Source organism: Heterodontus francisci, chromosome 8 (assembly GCF_036365525.1).
Source record: "Heterodontus francisci isolate sHetFra1 chromosome 8, sHetFra1.hap1, whole genome shotgun sequence".
Lineage (NCBI taxonomy): Eukaryota > Metazoa > Chordata > Chondrichthyes > Heterodontiformes > Heterodontidae > Heterodontus > Heterodontus francisci.
The window spans coordinates 73,019,678-73,042,490 of record NC_090378.1 but is presented as its reverse complement, the minus strand read 5'-3'; the positions used below and the strand labels follow the sequence as shown (position 1 = coordinate 73,042,490).

At 41.9% G+C, this 22,813-nt stretch overlaps 1 protein-coding gene across 4 annotated transcripts in view; it reads right to left on the bottom strand.

Annotated features, from left to right (window-relative positions):
- The window catches only part of firrm (fignl1 interacting regulator of recombination and mitosis), an 89,539-nt gene that overhangs the window by 58,092 nt on the left and 8,634 nt on the right, over window positions 1-22,813 (bottom strand). For all 4 annotated transcript variants that reach the window (XM_068037347.1, XM_068037346.1, XM_068037348.1 and 1 more), the window contains 10 exons: window positions 22,485-22,589; window positions 14,324-14,464; window positions 12,709-12,874; window positions 10,148-10,232; window positions 9,612-9,750; window positions 8,036-8,125; window positions 4,675-4,739; window positions 2,956-3,104; window positions 1,635-1,764; window positions 273-459 (listed from right to left, as the gene is read on the bottom strand). In XM_068037347.1, coding sequence (XP_067893448.1) covers window positions 273-459; window positions 1,635-1,764; window positions 2,956-3,104; window positions 4,675-4,739; window positions 8,036-8,125; window positions 9,612-9,750; window positions 10,148-10,232; window positions 12,709-12,874; window positions 14,324-14,464; window positions 22,485-22,589 — 1,257 coding nt within the window. The remainder of the gene's footprint in view (window positions 1-272; window positions 460-1,634; window positions 1,765-2,955; window positions 3,105-4,674; window positions 4,740-8,035; window positions 8,126-9,611; window positions 9,751-10,147; window positions 10,233-12,708; window positions 12,875-14,323; window positions 14,465-22,484; window positions 22,590-22,813) is intronic.

Here is a 22,813-nt window from a genome sequence, read left to right as displayed (position 1 = left end):
GTTAGTGAATACACATCAAACACTATTCTAAGTAGGACAGAACGTTTAATTATGACTGATCTCTGCTAAGCTTTGTAAATTATAGTACAGCATCTAGTAGAGATTAAGTAATAGAGTATGAACATTCATCTTCATTTTGTGATAGTGATTTTATGAGTTTTCTTAGTGCAATAATTCTTTTGATAGAGGGAGGGGAATACAAGGAAACAAAATTCCTCTTCAAAATAACTCAAAGGGTGGAACATTTACTTTAAGTCAAAGTTTACACTTACCAACTTTGGAAAAAGAGAAGCCGGAAGGGATGTGATAAAAGAGCATAGATGAGTACATACATATTCATAAAGGCTGACACTTTGCTGAGCCTGTCCCTTACTCATCACTCCTGGCAAATGGACTGGCAAAGAAAGCTCTGCAGAACACCGCTGGAAGTTAAGAAACAGTACATGGAACAAAGGTAACCTGAGCACAAACAAAGAGGTCAAGGTTAGGTACAAACTCTTGTTGAGAAAATTTGTAATCCTTTGATATTCTCACTACTTGTCATGCTAGGGTGCCACTGCTGAAGACAGTCACTAATTCTGCTCAGAAGCCAAGACAAGGAGATAAACTGCTCAACAATGTCTGCTATTCTGTGACAGATTACAAGAAGTTCAAGGCTAAAAACTGAAATAGAATTGGGTCCTCCTAGTAGAAAACCTTGCACTTTACTTGGAGTTGCTGCTGGTTGGGTGAGAACTATAAGCCAGGAGCACTAGCACTAGCGTTAGGCACCATCAAAGCAGTTTAAAACAGTCTGATTTGTTCACTGATATTCTTTCCATTCCTGTCTGAAAGTCCTTCTGTTAAAATTGTGAACTCCGTAAAGTTAGCCACACAGAAAAGGATATGCTGCTCTGTATATTATGCTCTGTTGAACTGGTCCATGCCCCTGCTGTGATTTGCTTGCACCATTATTTATTTCTGTCCCTTAAGGAGTTAGTAATTACATATTAAATAAATAAGTCACATGGAATTCTTCAACATTCTCAATCAAAAATCACAACAGCACTTCAAGCTCAGTTTAAAATGACTACAAAATGGTTAATGTCATAACAAAAAATCTTATGCAATATTCATGCATTCCGTAATCCAGATATTTTAAAAAAATCATAAAGTTACTAAGTGCATCAATTTAATTTTAATCAGTCATGTATACAAAGCGCTAGTGGCCTTCCTTTACCCAGTTGCCTAAGTTTAGACCAGGTTACCAACTGGTACAATAACCAGCTGTGTTTACAGTCAATATGCAATTCATTCAACTGCATGGCTTAAAATTGGAGTCTGAATTAAACTGTTGGTAAGCAGAGCAGACGTTGGGTGGAAGATCATCAGATATAATAAGCAGCATTTCATGTGAAGCTCAGTACCACATCACATTGCACATTTATTCAGAGTTGATAAAATTTAATCCATTAATGAAAATGTGTTGAGTGTCAAGAAAATCCAATATGGTTGTTAATATATCTATTAATAAAATGTTAAACAAAGGCATGCGGTTATATCAGCTTTACTAAATGATCGTTAGTATTTTCTATTGTAATTAAACTGCTAAACATGGTCCGGTTTGATTTTATCCAAGCAGTAGTGGGCCTCACCTTGGCTTTTCCTCTGAAAACTGGCTACCAGAACACCAAAGACTTTGAACCTCCCAGGGCTGCAATGGAAGCTTGCCCATGACATTAATCAGCAGCAAGCATTGTGGAAGGGCCAGCTCTGAACAGAAATCTTAATATGAAAGCAAACAGACATTCAGCAAAATTCTATCAAGAAAATCACAGGTGGCTGAATCAACCATTTTATTATTATATCTGTGGCACTAAAAATACTTAATAAAAATCTGTCATGCCAAAACTTAAATCGACAAGAAATGCAATTAAATCACTGTTCTGTTCTTAATCAGGTCACCATTATTTAATGGTATTTGAAGTGTCAGAATATACTGTTTGTACAATAATCTGGGATTTTGACTACCTGCTTCAGTATAGGATCTATATGGAGATACCTTCAACACAACAGAATCAGAAGAGAAACAAAAGTACTCTTTCTCTTTGCCCCATCCCAATCCTAAAAATCATTTCAAAAAGGACACAATTTGAAGAAAATGAACTATTCATTGAAGTCAATGTTTTCTCTCTTCAGTTCTAATTTATGGTCTGCAACCAAGGAAGTTGGATTGACTGAATAAGCATGCCTAACTGCTCAATATCTACCGTGCTGACTTTAAGGGGAGAAATTGGTTCGCATAGCACCACTTTCAGCAGCGTTACGCAGACTATGCTGTTTCCCTGGGGGCAGGCAGTACATAGGCCACCACCTGTGTGGCATTCTACAATGATATCAATGAAGAAAGCCACACGGGCTGTGCAGGTGGCAGCCTGCAGCGCTGCCTGTCCCTGGGATATCTGCGTGGTCTGCATAGCACTGCTACGCAAATGCATTTCTCCCCCAAGTTCCTTAAAATCATGCTGTTTGAAAGCAACTTATTTACTTTTAGATATAATGGACTAGGTTCAAGCCCAACTGCTGCAAGTAACACTATATACAGATATAGCCATACTTACTACATAGGCTTCACAATTAGTTTGTTTTTGAGGTGCAGGAAATGATACCTGGCTGGAAAGGCCAATGAGTCCCATCAGCTGTTTGTCATGTGATTGTGATAGAGGATTTTCCTTGCTGTGTACATTTATGATCGTATACTAAATACATAGCACTAGTGCGAAAGTTACTTCTCTGACATTTCATTATCACAGGACAAATAACTGTGCAACTCTGATATTCATTAATGTTATTATCGGGCAAATTTAGCTGAAAACTGTATACTGTTGCTTCAAGTCAAAAAATAAATTAACCACACTGAGATTAGTTATTTTAAGCAGATTAAATCAAAGTTCGATCACTATTCCACAAACTCACCTAGGTTATCTATTAACACAATTTCCACAAAGGGCCTGAAGGATAGCAGCTGTGAGACAAGAGCATCCAGAGCAACTGGGACAACCGAAGTAATTTGATCACGGGGCCCATCAGACAAAACTGGTGCATACAAACTAGGAGGGAATTTACTGCACAAAGAATTAAAATGAAAAGTTATAGTTGTCCAACAGGTGCAAAAGTTATGATTTCAAATTTATACTTTTATCATCTTTTTTTTTTAAAGTGTCATTTTCTTGCATTCTCATTGCACCAATCCCCAAGCAAGTGGTTGCAAAATTGACGAAAGGTCATCGATCTGAAACATTAACTCTGTTTTCCCACAGATGCTGCCTAACCTACTATTTCCAGCATTTTCTGTTTTTATTTCAGATTTTCAGCATCTGTAGTATTTTATGTTGTGGTTGTAAAGCTGTTTGCTCCCAGGTCACATTTGATGCAGTGAAACAAATTGATACAAAGTGCACAAGGGATGTTCGGGTTGATTTGCCCAAAATTGTTCTTCCCTCCCTGAGGAAAAACATTTTATAACTATACTGTGTTTTCTCTCAATTGCATAGGCAAGGTCAGCAATTTGCTGTGAAGGGGATCACAGAAATGAACAATGTATCAGAGTAGGCCAAAACTTTTCCTGCAACTCAAATACTGCAGGACAATGCAATTTAAATTAAGAACAGAGAGCCTAGAAGGTGTGTACATCAAGAGAGAATGGGATAAGACTCAGCTGTGATTCTCTCCATGGGTAAATAGCAGATTGGGTGACCACATTGTGGAACACCTCCGTTCAGTCCACAAGCATAACCCCGAGCTTCTGGTTGCTTGCCATTTTAATTCACCATCCTGCTCCCATGCCAACATTTCCGACCTGGGCCTGCTGCAGTGTTCCATCTTGAGGAACAGCACCTCATCTTCCAATTAGGCACTCTACAGTCTTCCAGACTCAACACTGAGTGCAACAATTTCAGAACATGACTGCCTTTTTAAAAACTTTTTTTTTAACCATGGGCCTGTTTTAAAAAATGTTTTTCAGATTTTTGCTTTTGGACAGCGCTGTTCATTATTCTGCCATTAACACTCTCTCTGGACTAATGCTTTTTCTTTTAATAACTATTAACACTCCCTTTGCCTTTGTTCCGTGACATCTTTGTCATTTAATTTCTCCTGCCCTCTGCCCTAAACCAAATTTAACTGGCATTTTAATTTCTAACCTGATTATACACCTTCCCTTTTGTTCTTCTTCCTCCCTCCCCCTTTTCACTTGCTCAAAGCCTATTACATTTCTAACCGTTGCCAGTTCTGATGAAAGGTCACAGACCTGAAACGTTAACTCTGTTTCTCTCTCCACAGATGCTGCCAGACCTGCTGAGTATTTCCAGCACTTTGTTTTATTATGGTAAATAGCCTTCTGCCTCACCCTACCGATGGATGCGCTATCAGCATCCATCAAGCCATATCCCAGCAGGAGTCAACTTCAGGAGAAGACAGAGGGGGAACAAACAAACCAACCTATTCTGGTTCTTTTACTGAAGGACGATGGAAGATCACCCTCCAGATTTAAAACCTGTGACACTCAGAGAATTTAGACACATTCATTAGCTAATTAGCCTGTAACTACTTCATCCATATTTTTTTTAAAAAGTTTACTGTATAGATTAATGATCTGCCTCAGAACTGCTGCTACTTGCCGATATGTAGCCTTACCTGTACATCTGAAGATAAAGCTGGTGCAGTAGATGACAAGACTTTGAGAGAAAATCTATAAATTCCTAAAATTCAGAGTCAAAAGAAATCAGAATTTAGATGATTGATACTATAATCAGGTTAGAAATGAAAATGGCAGTTAAATCTGGTTTAATGAAACAGACCACCTGAAAACTTTTTAAATGCGCAACCAACTTCATTATTTTCTATTATTCAAAAACTGATTATTAAAGCTCCAACAACAAAATATTTTTCTGTTGAAAGTGACAGTTAAAAGGCAAACGTATGATTTTTTAAAAACTTAGTTTCCCTGGATAGATATTAATGCCTTCCAGCATTATTTCTCAAAAAGATTAAAACTAGCACTTCCTTAATGATGGTACCAACTTACCAATAAAAGTGTATGTCGATGCCATGTAGTACTGAGGCATACTGTAGTGCAACAGAAACAAGACTTTGCCTCTAATTATTAGTAAAACAAGTAGAAATTGTATTTTGTGCCATTTTAAATAGGACTGTATTTTTGGTTCAAAGTAAAATTATAACTGAGATGACTGCAAAATTAAATGCAAGAGCCAAGAGACAAAATAAAGAATAGCAGCGTGTATTAAGACTTTGACTAAACAGGCAACCTCGAAATAAGTGGCATTCACTGGTGCAATATATACACAAGAGTTTACACTATATAGGAACAGGAGTAGGTAATTTAGCCCCTCAAGCTTGTTCCGCCATTCAGTGAGATCATGGCTGATCTGTGAACAAACTCCATATACCAGCTTTCCACCCCACCATATCCCTGAACATCGTTACTGAACAAAAATCTACCAATCGCAGGTTTAAAATGAACAACTGACCGAGTACCAATTGCTGTTTACGGATACAAGGTAACTTGATAAGGTGGATTCAAAATTGGCTTAACTCTAGGAGACAGAGAGTGGATTCGATGAATGGCGTGACACTAAGAAGTTCCGAGGAACAAAGGGACCTTGGCGTGTTTGTCCATAGATCTCTGAAGGTTGAAGGGCAGGTTAATAGGGTGGTGAAAAAGGCATATGGGACACTTGCCTTTATCAATCGAGGCATAGATAACAAAAGCAGGGAGGTCATGTTGGAGTTATACAGAACTTTGGTAAGGCCACAGCTGGAGTAGTGTGTGCAATTCTGGTCGCCACATTATAGGAAGGATGTGATTGCATTGGAGGGGGTGCAGAGGCGATTCACCAGGATGTTGCCTGGGATGGAACATTTAAGCTATGAAGAGAGGTTGGATAGGCTTGGGTTGTTTTCGCTGGAGCAAAGAAGACTGAGGGGTGGCCTGATCGAGGTGTACAAGATTATGAGGGGCATGGACAGGGTGGATAGGGAGCAGCTGTTCCCCTTAGTTGAAGGGTCAGTTACGAGGGATCATAAGTTTAAGGTGAGGGGAGGGAGGTTTAAGGGGGACTTGAGGAAGAACTTTTTTACCCAGAGGGTGGTGACGGTCTGGAATGCCCTGCCTGGGAGGGTGGTAGATGCAGGTTGCCACACATCCTTTAAAAAGTACCTGGATGAGCACTTGGCACGTCATAACATTCAAGGCTATGGGCCAAGTGCTGGCAAATGGGATTAGGTAGACAGGTCAGGTGTTTTAATGCATCAGTGCCGACTCGATGGGCCGAAGGTCCTCTTCTGCACTGTATTATTCTGTGATCATAGTTCCAAACTTGTACTGTCCTTTCTGTGTAGAACTGTTTCCTAACTTCACTCCTGAAAGCTCTGGCTCTAATTTTTAGACTATGCCCCCTAGTCCTAGTCTCCCAGACTGTCAGAAATAGGCTAGATAGAGAGAAACTATCGATCTATCTATCTGTTACCCTCTGATCAAATCATCCCTTAACCTTCAAAATTCAAGGGAATACAACCCTAGTTTGTGTAATCACTCCTCATAATTTAACTCTTGGAGTCCAGGTATCATTCTGGTAAATCTACACTGCACTACCTCCAAGGCCAATGGATCCTTCGTAAGGTGTGGTGCCCAGAACTGTTCACACTACTCCAACAGTGCTCTAACCAGGACTTTCAAAGAGCCAACACAGGCATGATAGGCCGAACAGCCTTCTGTGCTATATCATTCCGTGATTCTTTATTCTAGTTTACTCGGTAAAAAGCCCAGCATTCCATTAGCTTTTTGATTATTTTCTGTACCTGTCCATGATATTTTAATGATCTATGTACAAGAACCCCCAAATCTCTTTGGATCTCCACTTTTCACCATTTAAAAAAGAACTCTGTTCTACCTTTTGTCGATCCAAAGTGGATGACCTCACATTTTCCTACATTGAAATCTATTTGCCATAGTTTTGTTCACTCACTTCATCTATTAATATATCTTTGTAATGTTATGCTTCCATCTACACTACTTACAATGCCACTTATCTTTGTTTCATCATCAAACTTGGAAATGTGGCTTTCTATCCAATCATGTAAATTGTTAATAAATACAGTAAATAGTTGAGATCCAAACACAGATCCTTGTGGGGCAACACCAGTTACAGCAATTAGAGTACCTGTCCATTATCCCTATTCTGTCTACTGCTGCTCAGTCAATTTCCTAAACCAGGTCAATAATTTGCCTTCAATTCCAAGAGCTTCAACTTTAGCCAACAGTCACTTACGTGGGACTTTTTCGAATGCCTTCTGGAATTCTATATAATTAAAAGCCATAGACATTCCCCTGTCCACTGCTTAATCATCTATTTTAAAAAAACTGATTAAGATTTGTCAGAAATGACCTACTCTTTACAAATCCATGCTGGCTCTCTGGCTGAAATTTTTCAAGGTGTTCAGTTGCTCTATCCTTAATTATATACTCTAGTAATTTCTCAAAACAGATATTAGGTTAACTGGTCTACAATTTCCTGGTTTTGCTCTCTTGCCTTTCTTAAGTAGCGGAGTGACATGCACAATTTTCAAATCTAACAGAATGGTTCCTGAATTGAGAGAACTTTGGAAGATTGTAGTTAAGGAATCTGCAATGTTCTCACCTACTTTTTTTTTAAATCTCGGAGATGAAAACCACCTGGTCCTGGGGATATGTCACTCTTTAGTGTCATTATTTTCTTCATGACTGTTATTTTGCCTTCATTAATTTTGGTGAATCCCCAACCCTAATTCAATATTAGTTTCCTTGGGATATCTGGGATGCTATCCTGTTCCCCTATTGTAAATACTGACAAGGTAATTATTCAGCATGTCCACCATTTCATTATTTTCATTTACAATTTCACTGGTATCAGTTTTCAAAGGGACCACATTGCTCCTGACCACCCTTTTTTTCCTAATATAATTTTAATAACCAATAACTGATAACAGCTTGTATTACCTTTACATAATGTACAAGCGTGTTGGCAAAAAAACGGCACAGCTTCATGGTCTTCTGGAAGAGTTTGTAATCCGTAGTGTTCACGCTCCCCTGCATGAAGTGCAGATGCTTAGTAAACTAAAAACCTCAATCCTTTTACATTGACTGATGAAAGCTCATGTGGAAAAGCTAATTTTACAAAAAGTCTGGATTTAAAACATTGGCTCAAGTTAAGGCAGATCTTAGTAACAGTTTACCACCACAGCATAGCTATATAACTATGTCTAAAATGTCTAGGGATTTAAAAGTTCCTCTGTTTAGACACGTTGGGAACTAGTTAGTAATGAGAGACAGCACAATGAGTCAATATAACAATTTCAACATATGGGATAAATTGCTACAACTTATGAGGTACAAAAGAACCTGCTGATGTGTCTAGAAAGGACAGTTTCAGATTGTTGGATAGCATTAGGGGTAAAAGTAGTAAACTTTCCAACAAGTCTGTTATTTTTCTATCAATTTTCCAAAAGCTAAGAAAACAAGGGGAGGGATGGGAGAAGATAGGAAAGGTCCCTGCTGCTGATCAGTACCTAATAACAACTTTTGGAAAGTATGCATGATTGGCTTGGATGTAATGCTGCCCTGACAGTCAATAGTCTGTTGTCACTCAAAGTTTAAGCATTTAAGCACAAATATGAAGAATGACCACTTGAGTGAGTTATCAATCACAGGCTCTTGGCGCTTATCCCAACAGAAGTCAGTGTGTTCAATTTTTTTTTTTTTAAGTGCAGCCTAGCTGTACAGGCAGATAGTGGAGAGGAACTAACTAAAATTGAACTGGTGTTCAGACCCCAGATTTTCAATGGTGTGTTCCCGGATACTGATTTGAGGGCGGCCGGGGGTGGGGTGGTGGAGGTGAGAGGTGTGTCACTTACAACCCAAAATAAAATCTCCAATGACTTACTTTTCTGCTAAGCAATTCATTCATCAACAGCTAACATATCAGTGTGACTGGATCAGTTCCAGGATACATTTTTTCTTAAAAGTCTAGCACGCATTTCTCATTTGTCACACTTGCTTCTTGTATCACAACTTGTTTTTCCATCACGCCTGAGTATCATATCTGTGCAGTACTTGTAAGTGTAAAAGTTGTATTTCCTGGGCTGTACAGAAGGAGTGTTCAATCTGCCCATGATCATAAAGTGGCACCCAGTGCCACCAATCCCAGCTATTTACATTTGCTAGCGGGGAAACTGCCACTCATGGAGAAACCGTGGAAAACTAGTTCCTGAAGTGATTGGTCGTCTTCTTCTCCAGTGAGAGTAGCACTGCCTTTTATTATATTTTGCCAAAGACAGCTGTCATTGACATAAAGTACCTGCCAGTTCAGACAGGAAATGATAAACTCCTTACATCTCTCTATCCCCTCAATTCTGCCTGCACAAAGTAAGTGCTCAGCTGTCCTACTTCAGAAAAGGATAATTGGAAATCACTCTTGCAGCTGAAAATGACTATGCTTGTCTGCTAAGATTTCACTTCCTGCAAAACGTCACACCTTAAACAAGTTTTATATTTAAAACGAAGAATTAATAATTACCATTCCTGCAGGTTGGTTCATTTGCTCAGCTAACTGCAGGCATGAGTTGAAAGAATAGAGAATATCCTCACAAAGACCAGCAACAAGTTCATCATGTGGCAGCTTGGTCTCAAGCAATACCCGGTGCCTCACACTTATTCTGGAACAGAATGTCAAACATCTTGTGTATAACAGTTTTTGTTTTTCTCTGGTCAACGAAGTGAAAAAGCATCTCAAATTTTAAATCAAAGACAGCTACACTTTTATCTCCTTAGAACTCTCATGTGGGATGGTTGTGCTGCTTTGTATTATGTAATCCCAATGCTTTAGTTAATTCTACCTTTTCTCCCCCATTACCAATGGTCAGAGCGGCCAGCATTTAATGGACAAGAATCAGTTGAACAGTAACATCTGTTTAAGGAAGAACTATATTTTGAATTGGATAGTGCAAAAATTATCTTTGTAAAATAGCCTAAAATACTAGCACTAGTTTTCTGGAACAACAGAAAATTATGAAGCGACAAAGAAAATGTTCCACCAATGCAGTTTGTACTTACTTAATAAGGAACTTCCATGTGTTAGCATGTAGGGCATGATCCATCTTGGAAATGACTGAACAAATCTCCAAAACACTGCGAACCACTGCAAAATGGGAGATAATTAGAAATAAGCAAGTACACAAAAAATGCCAAAGTGCCACTAAAGATGAGAAATTTTTATGTCAATGATGCCAATATCCAAGAAGCAATGCCATCATTTTAACAGGCACAAATCAGCGGGAGGCAATTTCTCAAGAGTGGCGTTTCAAAATGTGTGGCAGATGAAATTTAATGGAGAGAGGTGTGAAGTGGTACATTTTGGTAGGAAGAACAAGGAGAAGCAATATAAAGGGCACAATTCTAAATGAGGTGCAGAACAGGGAGACCTGGAGGTGTACGCGCACAAAGGTGGCAGTGCAGGTTGAGAAAGTGGTTTAAAAGGCATATGGGACCCTGGGCTTTACGAAATGAGGCATAGAGTACAAAAGCAAGGAAGTTATGATGAATCTTTATAAAACACTGGTTCAGCCTCAACTGGAGTATTGCATCCAATTCTGGACACCTCACTTTAGGGTGGAGTAAAGAGGTACGAATGGTTCCAGGGATGAAAGATTCAGTTACGTGGATAGATTGGAGAAGCTGGGGTTGTTCTCCTTAGAGAAGGTTGAGAGAAGATTCGTTAGAAGTGTTCAAAAGCATGAGGGGTCTAGACAGAGCAGATAGGGAGAAACTGTTCCAATTGGCAGAAGGGTCAAGAACCAGAGGACGCCGATTTAAGGTGATTTGCAAAAGAACCAGCAGCGACATGAGGAAAAACTTTTTTTTTTATGCAGTGGGTAGTTAGTATATGGAATGTACTACCTGAAAATTTAGCGGAGGCAATACAATCAGGGCTGCCAAAAGGAAATTGGATAAACACCTGAAGAGAGATTCTACGATCTTTTAAACTGAAAATCAGCCATTGGGTTCTGACCTATGCATCTTACTCAATTCCACAAAATTTGTACTGCAGCGAGTAAACTGCATTGCAGCCAGTCATTTTTAAGTAAAATCACGGAACACTACACAATAAAAGAAAAGGCACTATTTGATGGTGTTAACATCTAGCTCATTATAAAAGGCCTGGATGCATGAATCCTTCAGAATGAATTTATTCCATCTTAATCACATTTCTGATTGGAGTTAGAGGCAATTTCTTCCTCAGAATAAGTCATGGCAGGAAACAGAATAAAAGAAAGTGGTCACCTTTGGCCAATCCGTCAAACGTGGTAGTGGCATAGGATTAAGGACAGAAAAGAAACTCACCTTCACATTGAAATGTATTCTAAATATATCCATCTTTCCAGATTATTGACAATATATATATATATATATATATATATATATAAAACAAAAATTAAATTTAATATAGGTACCTTGACTTTGAAGCAATTACATTTCACATTTTGAAATCTATAATAAAAGAATGTTCATTAAAGTTTATTCATTAACTCAGCCACTGAATATAATGCCAAGAAGACTGAACTTCAAGTCATCTCCCCATCTCATGTAAACATATGTTGTAGTTTCTGTTATGCTAAAGAACCTTGGATAAGAACTATTGGGCTGGATTTTGCTGTGACCGATAAACAAATGGCACCAAGCATTTGTCAGACTTGCACCTGTCCATAGATTTTGCACGACAAGTGGCTGTCAGCCAAAGATCTAAACGTTGCAGCGCCCTCTACAGGATATCGGGAAGCCACATTTTTCCTTAACCAATCAGGTTGAAAAATCTTTAATGAGCAATGCAGAGTCTGAACCAGGAAGTACAAATTAGAATAGTAAATTCAATGTCAAATCAGGTACAGAAAGTGAAATAAAGAAAAAGAAAGACTGGATTAAGGAAGAGGGAGATAAAAGAAACAAAGTTAAAAAAAAAAAATTTCAATCCCCAAAGATTAAAAGATGATGGAATGAGACGCTACACTTGTAAAAGTTCACTTTCATTGCCAAAGAGGTTGTTTGGCAGGAACGAAAACTTCCATGCTGCTAAAAGGGTACTTAGACTGGAACTGATAAACTAACTTTTTGTGGCAAGTTTAGTCCGTATATATGCATGACATCAGTACAGGAATCTTACACTGGTCAATACATTTGAACAGGGAGCCAGACGACAAGATGTAGTTTTCACACAGCTAATGAAGGGGCAGCGCATCTCTGAGAGCCAACTTTGGACATTCGTGTTTAACTGCACTTATGCACTTGCCAGATGTTACTATGGTGCTATTTGTGCATAAATAACAGTGACGCTGTTAGCTTCACCATTATTTTCTTAGCAAAATCCAGCCCATTCTCATTCAGGTCTACTGTGATCTCAGTCACCGTGAAATAAAGTAACACATATTTTGTAAATTGAGGAGTCACCCGAAGACAAGAGAAAACTTTAAAATGACAGGCTTTAAAAAAAAATTAAGCAAATATTATTGAACCTATACATAGAAATTCAAATTAGTAGAATATACATATTTATTCTTAACTGTATGGATAGCTGTTAGAAATAACAGACAAAACTCCAAAACAGAATACTCCAAACGTACCTCTCACCATACATGTAATATCTTCATCAGTAGCAGCTGCCGATTCCAAAACTATCCGATCCAGCAGTTCCATGAACACCTTTTGAAGGGAATATGCTTCCTTAAATAAAGATTGGAGCACATCTGCAACCAAGTGCAAGCGACCACTGTACAAGGTTTCACTGTCCTAAATACAAGTTAAAAAGCAGAATTGTCAGGAAAAGGGAAATCGACGTACAAGACAGACAGTTTACCAATATAATGACGTTATTGATTTGAATTCACTGCAACTGTTTCAGAATTTGTTTTACACTTGAATACTTGGCCCAAGATAGAAACTTAATTTTAGTTAGAATTTGACTGCAAAAAAAAAGTCAAAACATTTGCTAGCCTAAATATTAAATGCTGAACAATAGAAATAAAAATAATCAGCGCATAAGCCAGCTGGTACAGAAGAACTATTCTATTGCCTCCTCTGACTCTCTCCTGAGAAATAATTATGCTGATCCTAGGAGGGGTAAGAAAGGCAGAGAAAAATACAAAAATAAATTGAGAGTGAGAAAGAAAACAAACCTGTATTTTTTAGAGCACCTCTCATGTCCTAAAGATGTATTTGCTTCACAGAAAATTACTATTCTCGTCAATGTTTCTTTGAGGAGGGGGTAATGATGGCAATTTTAAATGGGATGGGGAAATGTACCTGGAGAGAAAGGTTCGCTTACACTGTCAGCTAGCATGGGACCAAGAGGGTAAAAACGTTGGTCAGTAGTTCATTGGGAATGGGTTCAAGGGAGCAAGAGGTGGACAATTTGAAGAAAGTGAGCTCGAAGAGGGCATGAAGGGAAATAAGAGCAAAATATGTGGGTTCAGGGCTAGGCCAGGCTGTAATCTGTGGAGAGATTGGGCAAGTAGAAGGCAGAAGCAGCAGTCCTGGAGTCAAAACCCACAACCTTTTGATAATTTGTTCAGTAGTTAGTGTCATCTTTAGCTCAGTGGTAACAATCGTGCCTCAGAGTCAGAATATCGAGACTCCAGAAACTTGAGCACATATTCAAGGCTGACACTTTAGTGTAGTACTGAGGGAGGGCTGCAGCATCAAAGTGTCATCTTTCAGATGAATGGTTCAATTGTTGTTCCATCTGCTCTCTCACATGGACATAAAATATCCCATGGCACTGTAAGAAGAAAAGCAGGGGCTTCTTCTAGTATCCAGGCCAACATTTAGCCCTCAACAATCACCTCAGAAACAGATTATCTGCTCATTTATCTCACTGCTGTTTGTGGGACCTTGTTACATGCAAATTTCAAACTTTTGGCTATGGAGTGTTTTGGGACAGTCAAAGGTCATGACAAGCACTACATAAATAAAAGTTCTTTCTTACTAGTCCGTCTCAGGTGGAGATTATTAAGTTTTTCCCAGGGTTTTCTGCCTTTATTTTAGATTGTCAGCATCTGCAGTATTTTTCTTTCTGTAAAATAAAAACCACCCATTTTCCCCAGGGAAAGGGAGCAAAATCCACTCAAATGATACTGTTTATGCCAGCTCAAGAGCACAAACGATCACTCTCAAACAGGGAATGGGGCATGACCCAAATAGAAAATAAAACATTTCTGTAGTCTAATTCATGTATCTCACCTTGCAGTGACTAAAAGCATTCTTCAAGACATGAAAGACAGCCAAGGATAGTGAATGGATGCTTGCTAAGGCCAGAGTCTCCTCAAGTGCGCACACATGATGCACAAGATTCATCAAAACCTCCAAAAGTTGGACCTGAGACTACATATAGAAAACAACAGAAAATATTTAAGCAGTTTACAGTACGTACGATGCATGTATGCAGGTGGATCACAAACTTTGTTCAGACAAAATTCTATTTTGCAAATACTAAAGTCAAATTAACATTATTTGATTTCATGTGGTTCGTCTCAATCTTTGCAGTTCAGTAGAACTAATAAAAATGAAGAGTACAATTTCATCATTTACCAGTCTGCAGTTAATCTCAGCATAACTAATATTTCAAGTCATTTTACTGGGGACAACGTTTATTCAAATAAAGTTTAGAAAAATAAAGTTGTATCAAGCCATGGTACAAAAGGTTCCGTTCCAGGTTCCTTGTTACACAGTTTTTTCTTCCTTTTTTATTACATTCTTTTTTACAATTTTTTTTTTTGCATTTATTTCATTTCATCTTAGTCTGTTCAGTTTGCTTACCCACTGTTTTTTTCAGGTTTGCACTTGCTGCTGTTCAATATTCAGTATATTAACACCTAATCTGTACTAATGCTTTGTCTTTCAACACACCATTAACATATTGTTTGCCTTTGCTCCGTGACCTTTTGGTCAGCTATGTGGCCTGGTCCAATCTAGACCTCCTTTGTTATCTCTTGCCCCACCCCCACCTCACTTGCTTATAACCTGTGACTTTTCTAATATTTGTCAGTTCCGAAGAAGGGTCACTGACCCAAAACGTTAACTCTGCTTCTCTTTTCACAGATGCTGCCAGACCTGCTGAGTGGTTCCAGCATTTCTTGTTTTTATTCCTTGTTACACAGGTAAGGTTTCAAATATAAGACAGCTAGGTCTCTTTCAACTCTGTCTTTGGCTATTTCAGAGGCATTCACGGCGTACTTCGTACGCTTGCCTGCATTAAATTTCATGTGCCATTATTCTGTCTATTTCAATATTTTGTAATTTCTGATCGGCCCCCTACAATTTCACTGGCCTTCCTAGTCTGATAATAATCACAATCTGTAACCTCATGGCCCAGCATATCCCCCACTCCACCATCATCATCAAGCCACAGGATCAACCCTGGTTCAATGAAGAGTGCAGGAGGGCATGCCAGGAGCAGCAACCGGCATACCTCAAAAATGAGGGGTCAACCTGGTGAAGCTACAACACAGGACTACTTGCGCGCCAAACAGCGTAAGTAGCATATGACAGACAGAGCTAAGCAATCCCACAACCAACGGATCGGATCTAAGATCTGCAGTCCTTCCACATCCAGTCGTGAATGGTGGTGGACAATTAAGCAACTAACTGGAGGAGGTGGCTTCACAAATATCCCCATTCTCAATGATGGGGGAGCACAGCACATCAGTGCAAAAGATAAGGCGGAGGCATTTGCAACAATCTTCAGCCAGAAGTGCCAAGCGGATGATCCATCTCGGCCTCCTCCTAAAGACCCCAGCATCACAGATTCATTCAGCCAATTCGATTCATTCCACGTGATAACAAGAAACGACTGAAGGCACTGGATAATGCAAAGGCTCTGGGCCCTGTCAACATTCCGGCAACAGTAGTGAAGACCTGGGCTCCAGAACTTGCTACGCCCCTAGCCAAGCTTCCAGTACAGCTACAACACTGGCATCTACCCACCAATGTGGAAAACTGCCCAGCTATGTCCTGTACACAAAAAGCAAGACAAATCCGACCGCCCCATCAGTCTATTCTCAATCATCAGTAAAGAGATGGAAGGGGTTGTTGACAGTGCTATCAAGCGGCACTTGCTTAGCAATAACCTGCTCACTGACCCTCAGTTTGGGTTCCACCAGGGCCACTCAGCTCCTGACCTCATTACAGCCTTGGTTCAAACATGGACAAAAGAGCTGAACTCAAGAGGTGAGGTGAAAGTGACTGCCCTTGACATCAAGGCAGCACTTGATTGAGTATGGCATTAAGGAGTCCTAGCAAAACTGGAGTCAATGGGAATCAGAGGGAAAACTCTCCGCTGGTTGGGGTCATACCTAGCAAAAAGGAAGATGATTGTGGTTGTTGCAGATCAATCATCTCAGTTCCAGGACATCAACTGCAGGAGATCTGCAGGGTAGTGTCCTAGGCCCAACGATCTTCAGCTGCTTCATCAATGATCTTCCTTCAATCACAAGGTCAGAGGTGGGGATGTTCACTGATGAATGCACAATGTTCAGCACCATTCTCGACTCCTCAGATACTGAAGCAGTCCGTGAAGAAATGCAGCAAGACCAAGACAATATCCAGGCTTAAGGTGATAATTGGCAAGTAACATTTGCGCCACACAAGTGCCAGGAACGACTATCTCAAAGAAGAGAGAATCTAACCATCTCCCCACGACGTTCAATGGCATTACCATCGTTTAATCCCCCACTATCAACATCCTGGGGATTATCATTGACCAGAAACTGAACTGGAGTAGCCATATAAAAACTGTGGCTACAAGAACAGGTCAGAGGCTAGGAATCCTGTGGCGAGTAACTCACCTCCTGACTCCCCAAAGCCTGTCCACCATCTACAAGGCACAAGTCAGGAGTGTGATGGAATACTCTCCACTTGCCTGGATGGGTGCAGCTCCAGCAACACTCAGGCAGCTCAACACCATCCAGGATAAAGCAGCCGCTTGATTGTTTGTGGGTGGGGTGCCATTCACTCCCTCCACCACCGACGCACAGTGGCAGCATTGCGTACCAACTACAAGATGCACTGCAGCAATACACCAGGCTCCTGAGATAGCACCTTCCAAACTCCATGATCTCTACCAACTAGAAGGACAAGGGCAGCAGATGCATGGGAACACCACCACCTGCAAGTTCCCCTCCAAGCCACACAACATCCTGACTTGGTATATCACCGTTCCTTCACTGTGGCTGGGTCAAAATCCTGGAACTCCCTTCCTAACAGCACTGTGGGTGCACCTACCCCACATAGACTGTAGCGGTTCAGGAAGGCGGCTCACCACCACCTTCTCAAGTGAAATTAGAGATGGGCAATAAATGCTGTCCTAGCCAGTGCCACCCACATCTCGAACAAATAAACAAAAACTTCAAATGTGACTAATTTGCAGCGAGTTTCTCATTCCAAGTAATTTATGTAAATTAGAAACAGTAATAGTACCAGCGTTGAAACCTCAGGCACCTTATTCAATATTTCCACCCACTCCAGCATAATGAGTACCTGTTTTCCACCCTTCAGCCATTTTCTTACCCACTCCAATGGTTTACCCAGAATCCCCACAATTTTGAGTTTAACTGATAGCATTTAATGTGAAACTTTTTCAAGTGCCTTTTGAATGTGTAGTTACACAACATCATAGGGCTTACCACAGTCCACTTGAGTTGTCACTTCTTCAAAGGAGTTGATTAGATTGGTCAGGCAGGATTGCTCCGTCTGAATCCACATTGACTACTGTTTACTAAGCTTTTATTGTACAGGTAATCCTCAAGTATACTCCTGACAATTAAACATATTGGGCTGAATTTTACGAGCTCACCGCCGATTGCAGTGGCGCAGTTTGAAGATGGCAGTCCACCCGCGCGGATCACCCTTCATTGCATTGCCACTATATGCAGCGCAGTGGCTCATTAGCATCACAGCGACGTGCCGTGCTGTGTCCCGCCCCCTCAAATTACATGGCGGAAGGCGGGATATCCGGCACCCTGATGGACGTCGGCTCAGCTGTGGAGCAGGTGCTGGGGCCCTATTTAAAGTGCTTCACTATAGGAGACTGGGAATGCTGGCAATCTGGCAGCAAAGCAGAACGTGCTGGCGAAACTCAGCAGGTCTGGCAGTTAACTTTCAGGTCTGCTTCTCTCTCCACAGATGCTGCCAGACCTGCTGAGTTTTTCCAGCACTTTCTGCTTTGCTGCCACATACTTACTCTGCTTTGTCCCAGTGTCTTGTGCAGTTGAGATCCTCTTCTACTACTACTCAAGTGTAACAATCCTTCTTGCAGACTTGCTGCACCTGGGTGAATAGCCTTAATTTTGCACATACCAGAACGAGAGACTGAATTGTATCATAAAAGGCAAATAAACTACCAGAAATAAAAGCATCATTTATCTACATACTATGGGCTTTTACCTTCCTGAATGTGAAAAGCCACAGACAAATATGCATTTGGAATCTATAATCATTTCATTGCTAACAGTTATGTGAAAAGACATGTAACTTAATTAAAAGTACTTCTTAAAGAACCAGGAAAATACGTTTATATTCTACCTGCTTTGCAAACCAGAAACGTCGATCTGTCAGAAGAAAAACCAGGACAACAGCACAGATTTCCTCACTAGTCCTGCATTAGTTTTCAAACATGTGCAAAAAAAAAACTTGCAGCCAGAAGTTAGAGCAGTTACACTGTGGAATAACCTTTACATATAAAGGACCAGACCAAAAACAGAAAATGGCAGAGGGGTGCTCCAGGGTGGTCCACAGTTCAGCGATGCCTCTCTGCTCACACTCCTCAACGCTGTATGGGCAAGGCTGGAGGTCCATTTCCCCAGCGATGGTAAGAAGAGGCCCTCCTGCCTGACCAAGGCAGTCTGGCTGGAAGTGGCAGAGGAGGTAAGTAGCCGTGGTAAGTAGCATCAAAAAGGTCCAATGCCAAAAGAGGCATTGGGGCCTTCCAGGCCTCGTGTGCATATAGCACGACAGCCAAAGTCATCCACAGTCGAAGGACAATCTGATCAGTACCCTTCCTCCAGTCAGGCTGCTAACACAGAAGTAGCACTGCAAAGGAGCACCTGTATGCGTTTCCAAAAACCACCATGACACAAATGGGTTTGCACGGGTGACACAACACTATAAAAAGCTCAAATCTGAACCTTCTTCATTAACACGTGTGTTGCTTTTACTGTGTGAATAACGTGTGCCAACATGTACTGAACATGTCTCCTCCCATTACATCATTGGCCTTTCAGAACTGCCAATGTATGGAATCACATTATTGCTATGCCAGTATTACTCATGTGCATCTCCACAGATGCAGTAACATGGACAATGGCTCAGTCTGCTGCTGCCAGTAATGGTGGATGCAAAGATGTTGCAGATGCGGACAGCTGCACAACAGGTGAACGAGGGTGCTATGTGGCTTGCAGAGGCCATGGTGGTTCCTATGGCGTGGAGAACCTTTCATCAATGAAGTGCTGCCATGCATCGCTAGCTTGCTGCTCACCCTGCATGTGGTGCCTGGATGCTCTCTATCCTCCCGTGCACCTTTCCTGCTGTAAATCCTCAGCCTCATCGTCGTCATTGTCATCCTGCTCACGTCTCTCCTCATCCTGCACAGCTTCCCTGCTATTGAGTACGTAGTTGTGCAGAGCACAGCAAACAGCAACGGTACGAGCTACCCTTTCCGGCTCGTACTGCAGGGCACCACCCAATCTATGCAGGCAGCAGAAGTGTATTTTCGGCATGCTGATAGCATGCTCAATGGTGGCTCCTGTAGCTCCGTGGCTGGCATTGTATCTCTCCTCTGGTGCAGTGGTGGGGTGTCTCACTGGCGTCAGGAGCCGTCTGCCAGGGGTCTCCAAGAAGCCACCGCTCCATCTGAACCCACAGCAGCGCCAGCTGGGACCGGTGGAGGATGAAGGCGTCATGGCAGCTGCCTGGAAAGCGGGCACAGATTTGCATAAAACACTTCTGGTGATCACATACTAATTGTACATTGAGCGAGTGGAAGCCCTTACGATTTACTTATCCAGTTGGTCGCCTGGCAGGAGCCTTGATAGTCACATGGGTGCAGTCTATGACCCCTTGCACCTGTGGGAATCCCGCAATGAAGCCGAAACCGATGGCCCTCTGGGCCTGGCTCCCAGGGTCTGTTGTGAAGCGGACATAGCCACCGGCCCTCTGGTACAAGGCATCGGTGAGCTCCTTGATACAGCGGTGCACTGCTGACTGAGTGACTCCACAAAGGTCTCTGGTGGGCCCTGGAAATGATGCAGAGGCGTAAAAGTTTAGAGCTGCTGTCACTATGAGGGCCACAGGCATAGGATGTCCACCAAAGTCCATGGACTGCAGGTCATCGTTGAGCAGGGCAGAGAGATGTGTCACTGATTCTCTCGACATCTGCAGTCGGTCGCCTCTAACACTGGCGTTCAGACATCTGCAAATATGTCATGTGGGACCGGTACAGGCGCAGCGATCTGTAGTGGCGAGCTCTCCTTGGGGACAGCTGCTGATCACAATCAGGGGCCTTTATATAAGCTGTACCTGCCTGCTGCTTTTGCCTGTGGATCCTCACTAGAAGTGGATCAAATAATAGAGGATGAACCATCCCCATCTCCAAGTTGCAATTTAACTCGGTTCCTTCACTTATTCGAAGGTGCCTAACAGGGCAGCCATTGATGCTGACTGGTACATCAGGTGCTTTCATGCATCAACTATGTGGCGTGGCATGGCATTGACCATCTTAAGACCCATTAAGAGTGGCACAACATGACCATATTAAGATTGTAACAGCTGCATCGATTGCCCCAACAGCTAGATAACCTTTACCAGCCTACTGTTTCAGGCACCCTCCCCACACACATGGTGACTGGAGTGCATTGCTCCTTCACTCACACAAACAAACAATGGCGCAGAGCGGCCACCATTTACGGAGGAAGGGTACGCAGTACCTTCCTTGGTGCCTGTAGAGTTGTCCACCTCCCTTCAACAATGCAGTGCTGTGCCCCCAGGAATACCAACCCCCTCCCATCAAGTATGCAGAGATGAGAACCCAATAACATCACCCCTCCCACCTTCTTTCATGCCTGTAGAGTTGAGACCCCGATAATACCATTCCCCTCCCACCTTCCTTCAACTATACAGAATTCAGAACCCGATAACATCCCCCCTCCCACCTTCTTTCATGCCTGTAGAGTTGAGACCCCGATAATACCATTCCCCTCCCACCTCCCTTCAACTATACAGAATTCAGAACCCGATAACATCCCCGCTCCCACTTCGCTTCAAGTATGCAAAGTTGTGCCCCGATAATAATACCCCCTCCCACCTCTCCATGCCTGCAGTGTTGTGACCCCGTTAATACCATCCCCCCTCCCACCTCCCTTCAACTATGCAGAGTTGAGACCCCGGTAATCCCATCCGCGCCCCCATCAAGTATGCAGCGACGAGAACCCGATAACATCCCCCTTCCCACCTGCCTTCAAGTTTCGAGATGAGAACCCGATAATAACACCCTCCCACCTTCTTTCATGCCTGTAGATTTGAGACCCCGACAATAACAAGCCCCTCCCCAAACCTCTCCATGCCTGCAGAGTTGAGACCCCCCCAACCCCCTTCAATTATGTAGAGTTGAGACCCCGATAACACCTCCCCTCCCACCTCCCTTCATGCCTGTAGAGTTGAGACCCCGGTAATCCCATTCCCCCCCCCCCCCCCTTCAAGTATGCAGAATTCAGAACCCAATAACATCTCCGCTCCTACATCGCTTCAAGTATGCAATGTTGTGTCCCTGATAATAACATCCCCCTCCCCCCACCTCTCTTCATGCCTGCAGAGTTGAGACCCTGGTAATCCCATCCTCCCCTCCCTTCAAGTATGCAGAGTGAAGACCCCTGTATATCCAGACCAACCTGCACTGTGAGTGAGTACTCCTACTTCGGATGTCCTGTCGGTTTCTGTCATTAGTGAACGGGACAGCACATGACAGCCGCCCATTCAGCGAAAAATGCAGAAGTGTTGGGCGACAGGCAGTGGGATGCATAATCAGGCAAGGTAAGTAGCGCTTTACATATAGTAACTGCGGTGCCGCTGCCGAGCACAGGGGGGGGGGGGGGGGGGGCGCTCCGAGGTCCCGCCACCGCCGGTAAAATGGGGCAGGGCCTTGCCGCCCACCCGACACGACCCCCGACATCGGGGGATCAGTAAAATTCAGCCCATTATTTTACAAGGAATGGAAGTAATATGAATGGCTCTGTAGTTACCTGTATTTGAACTCAACACTTCAGTGCTTCATTCACATCACATCTTACACTTTCAAGTATAAAATTAGGATTAATAATAAAAAAAAAACAAAGTGAACTCTAAAAGATCCTACCTGTATAGTGTTCCTCAGTGCTGCCTGCAGCTCAGTGTTCTGACTGGACAACCCTCCAGCCTGCTGGGATAACTCATTTGCAAGCTCATTAAATAATGTCATTGCCTAGCAGGAAGAAAAAATCATGTATTTTATCCTTCAGCGAGGGAATGATTTGTGGTCACTGAAGCTAAAAGAGTAAGGGGAAATAATTTCAAAAACGCTAAAAGAAATAAATAAGATTTACAGTTTGAAATTGCAAGATTTTTTTGAATTGTGAAACGTAAAGCAGTTGCTTCGTGTTGTTTAATTGCTTTAACTCTTGTCCACTACTTATTTGGTGTCTTGAG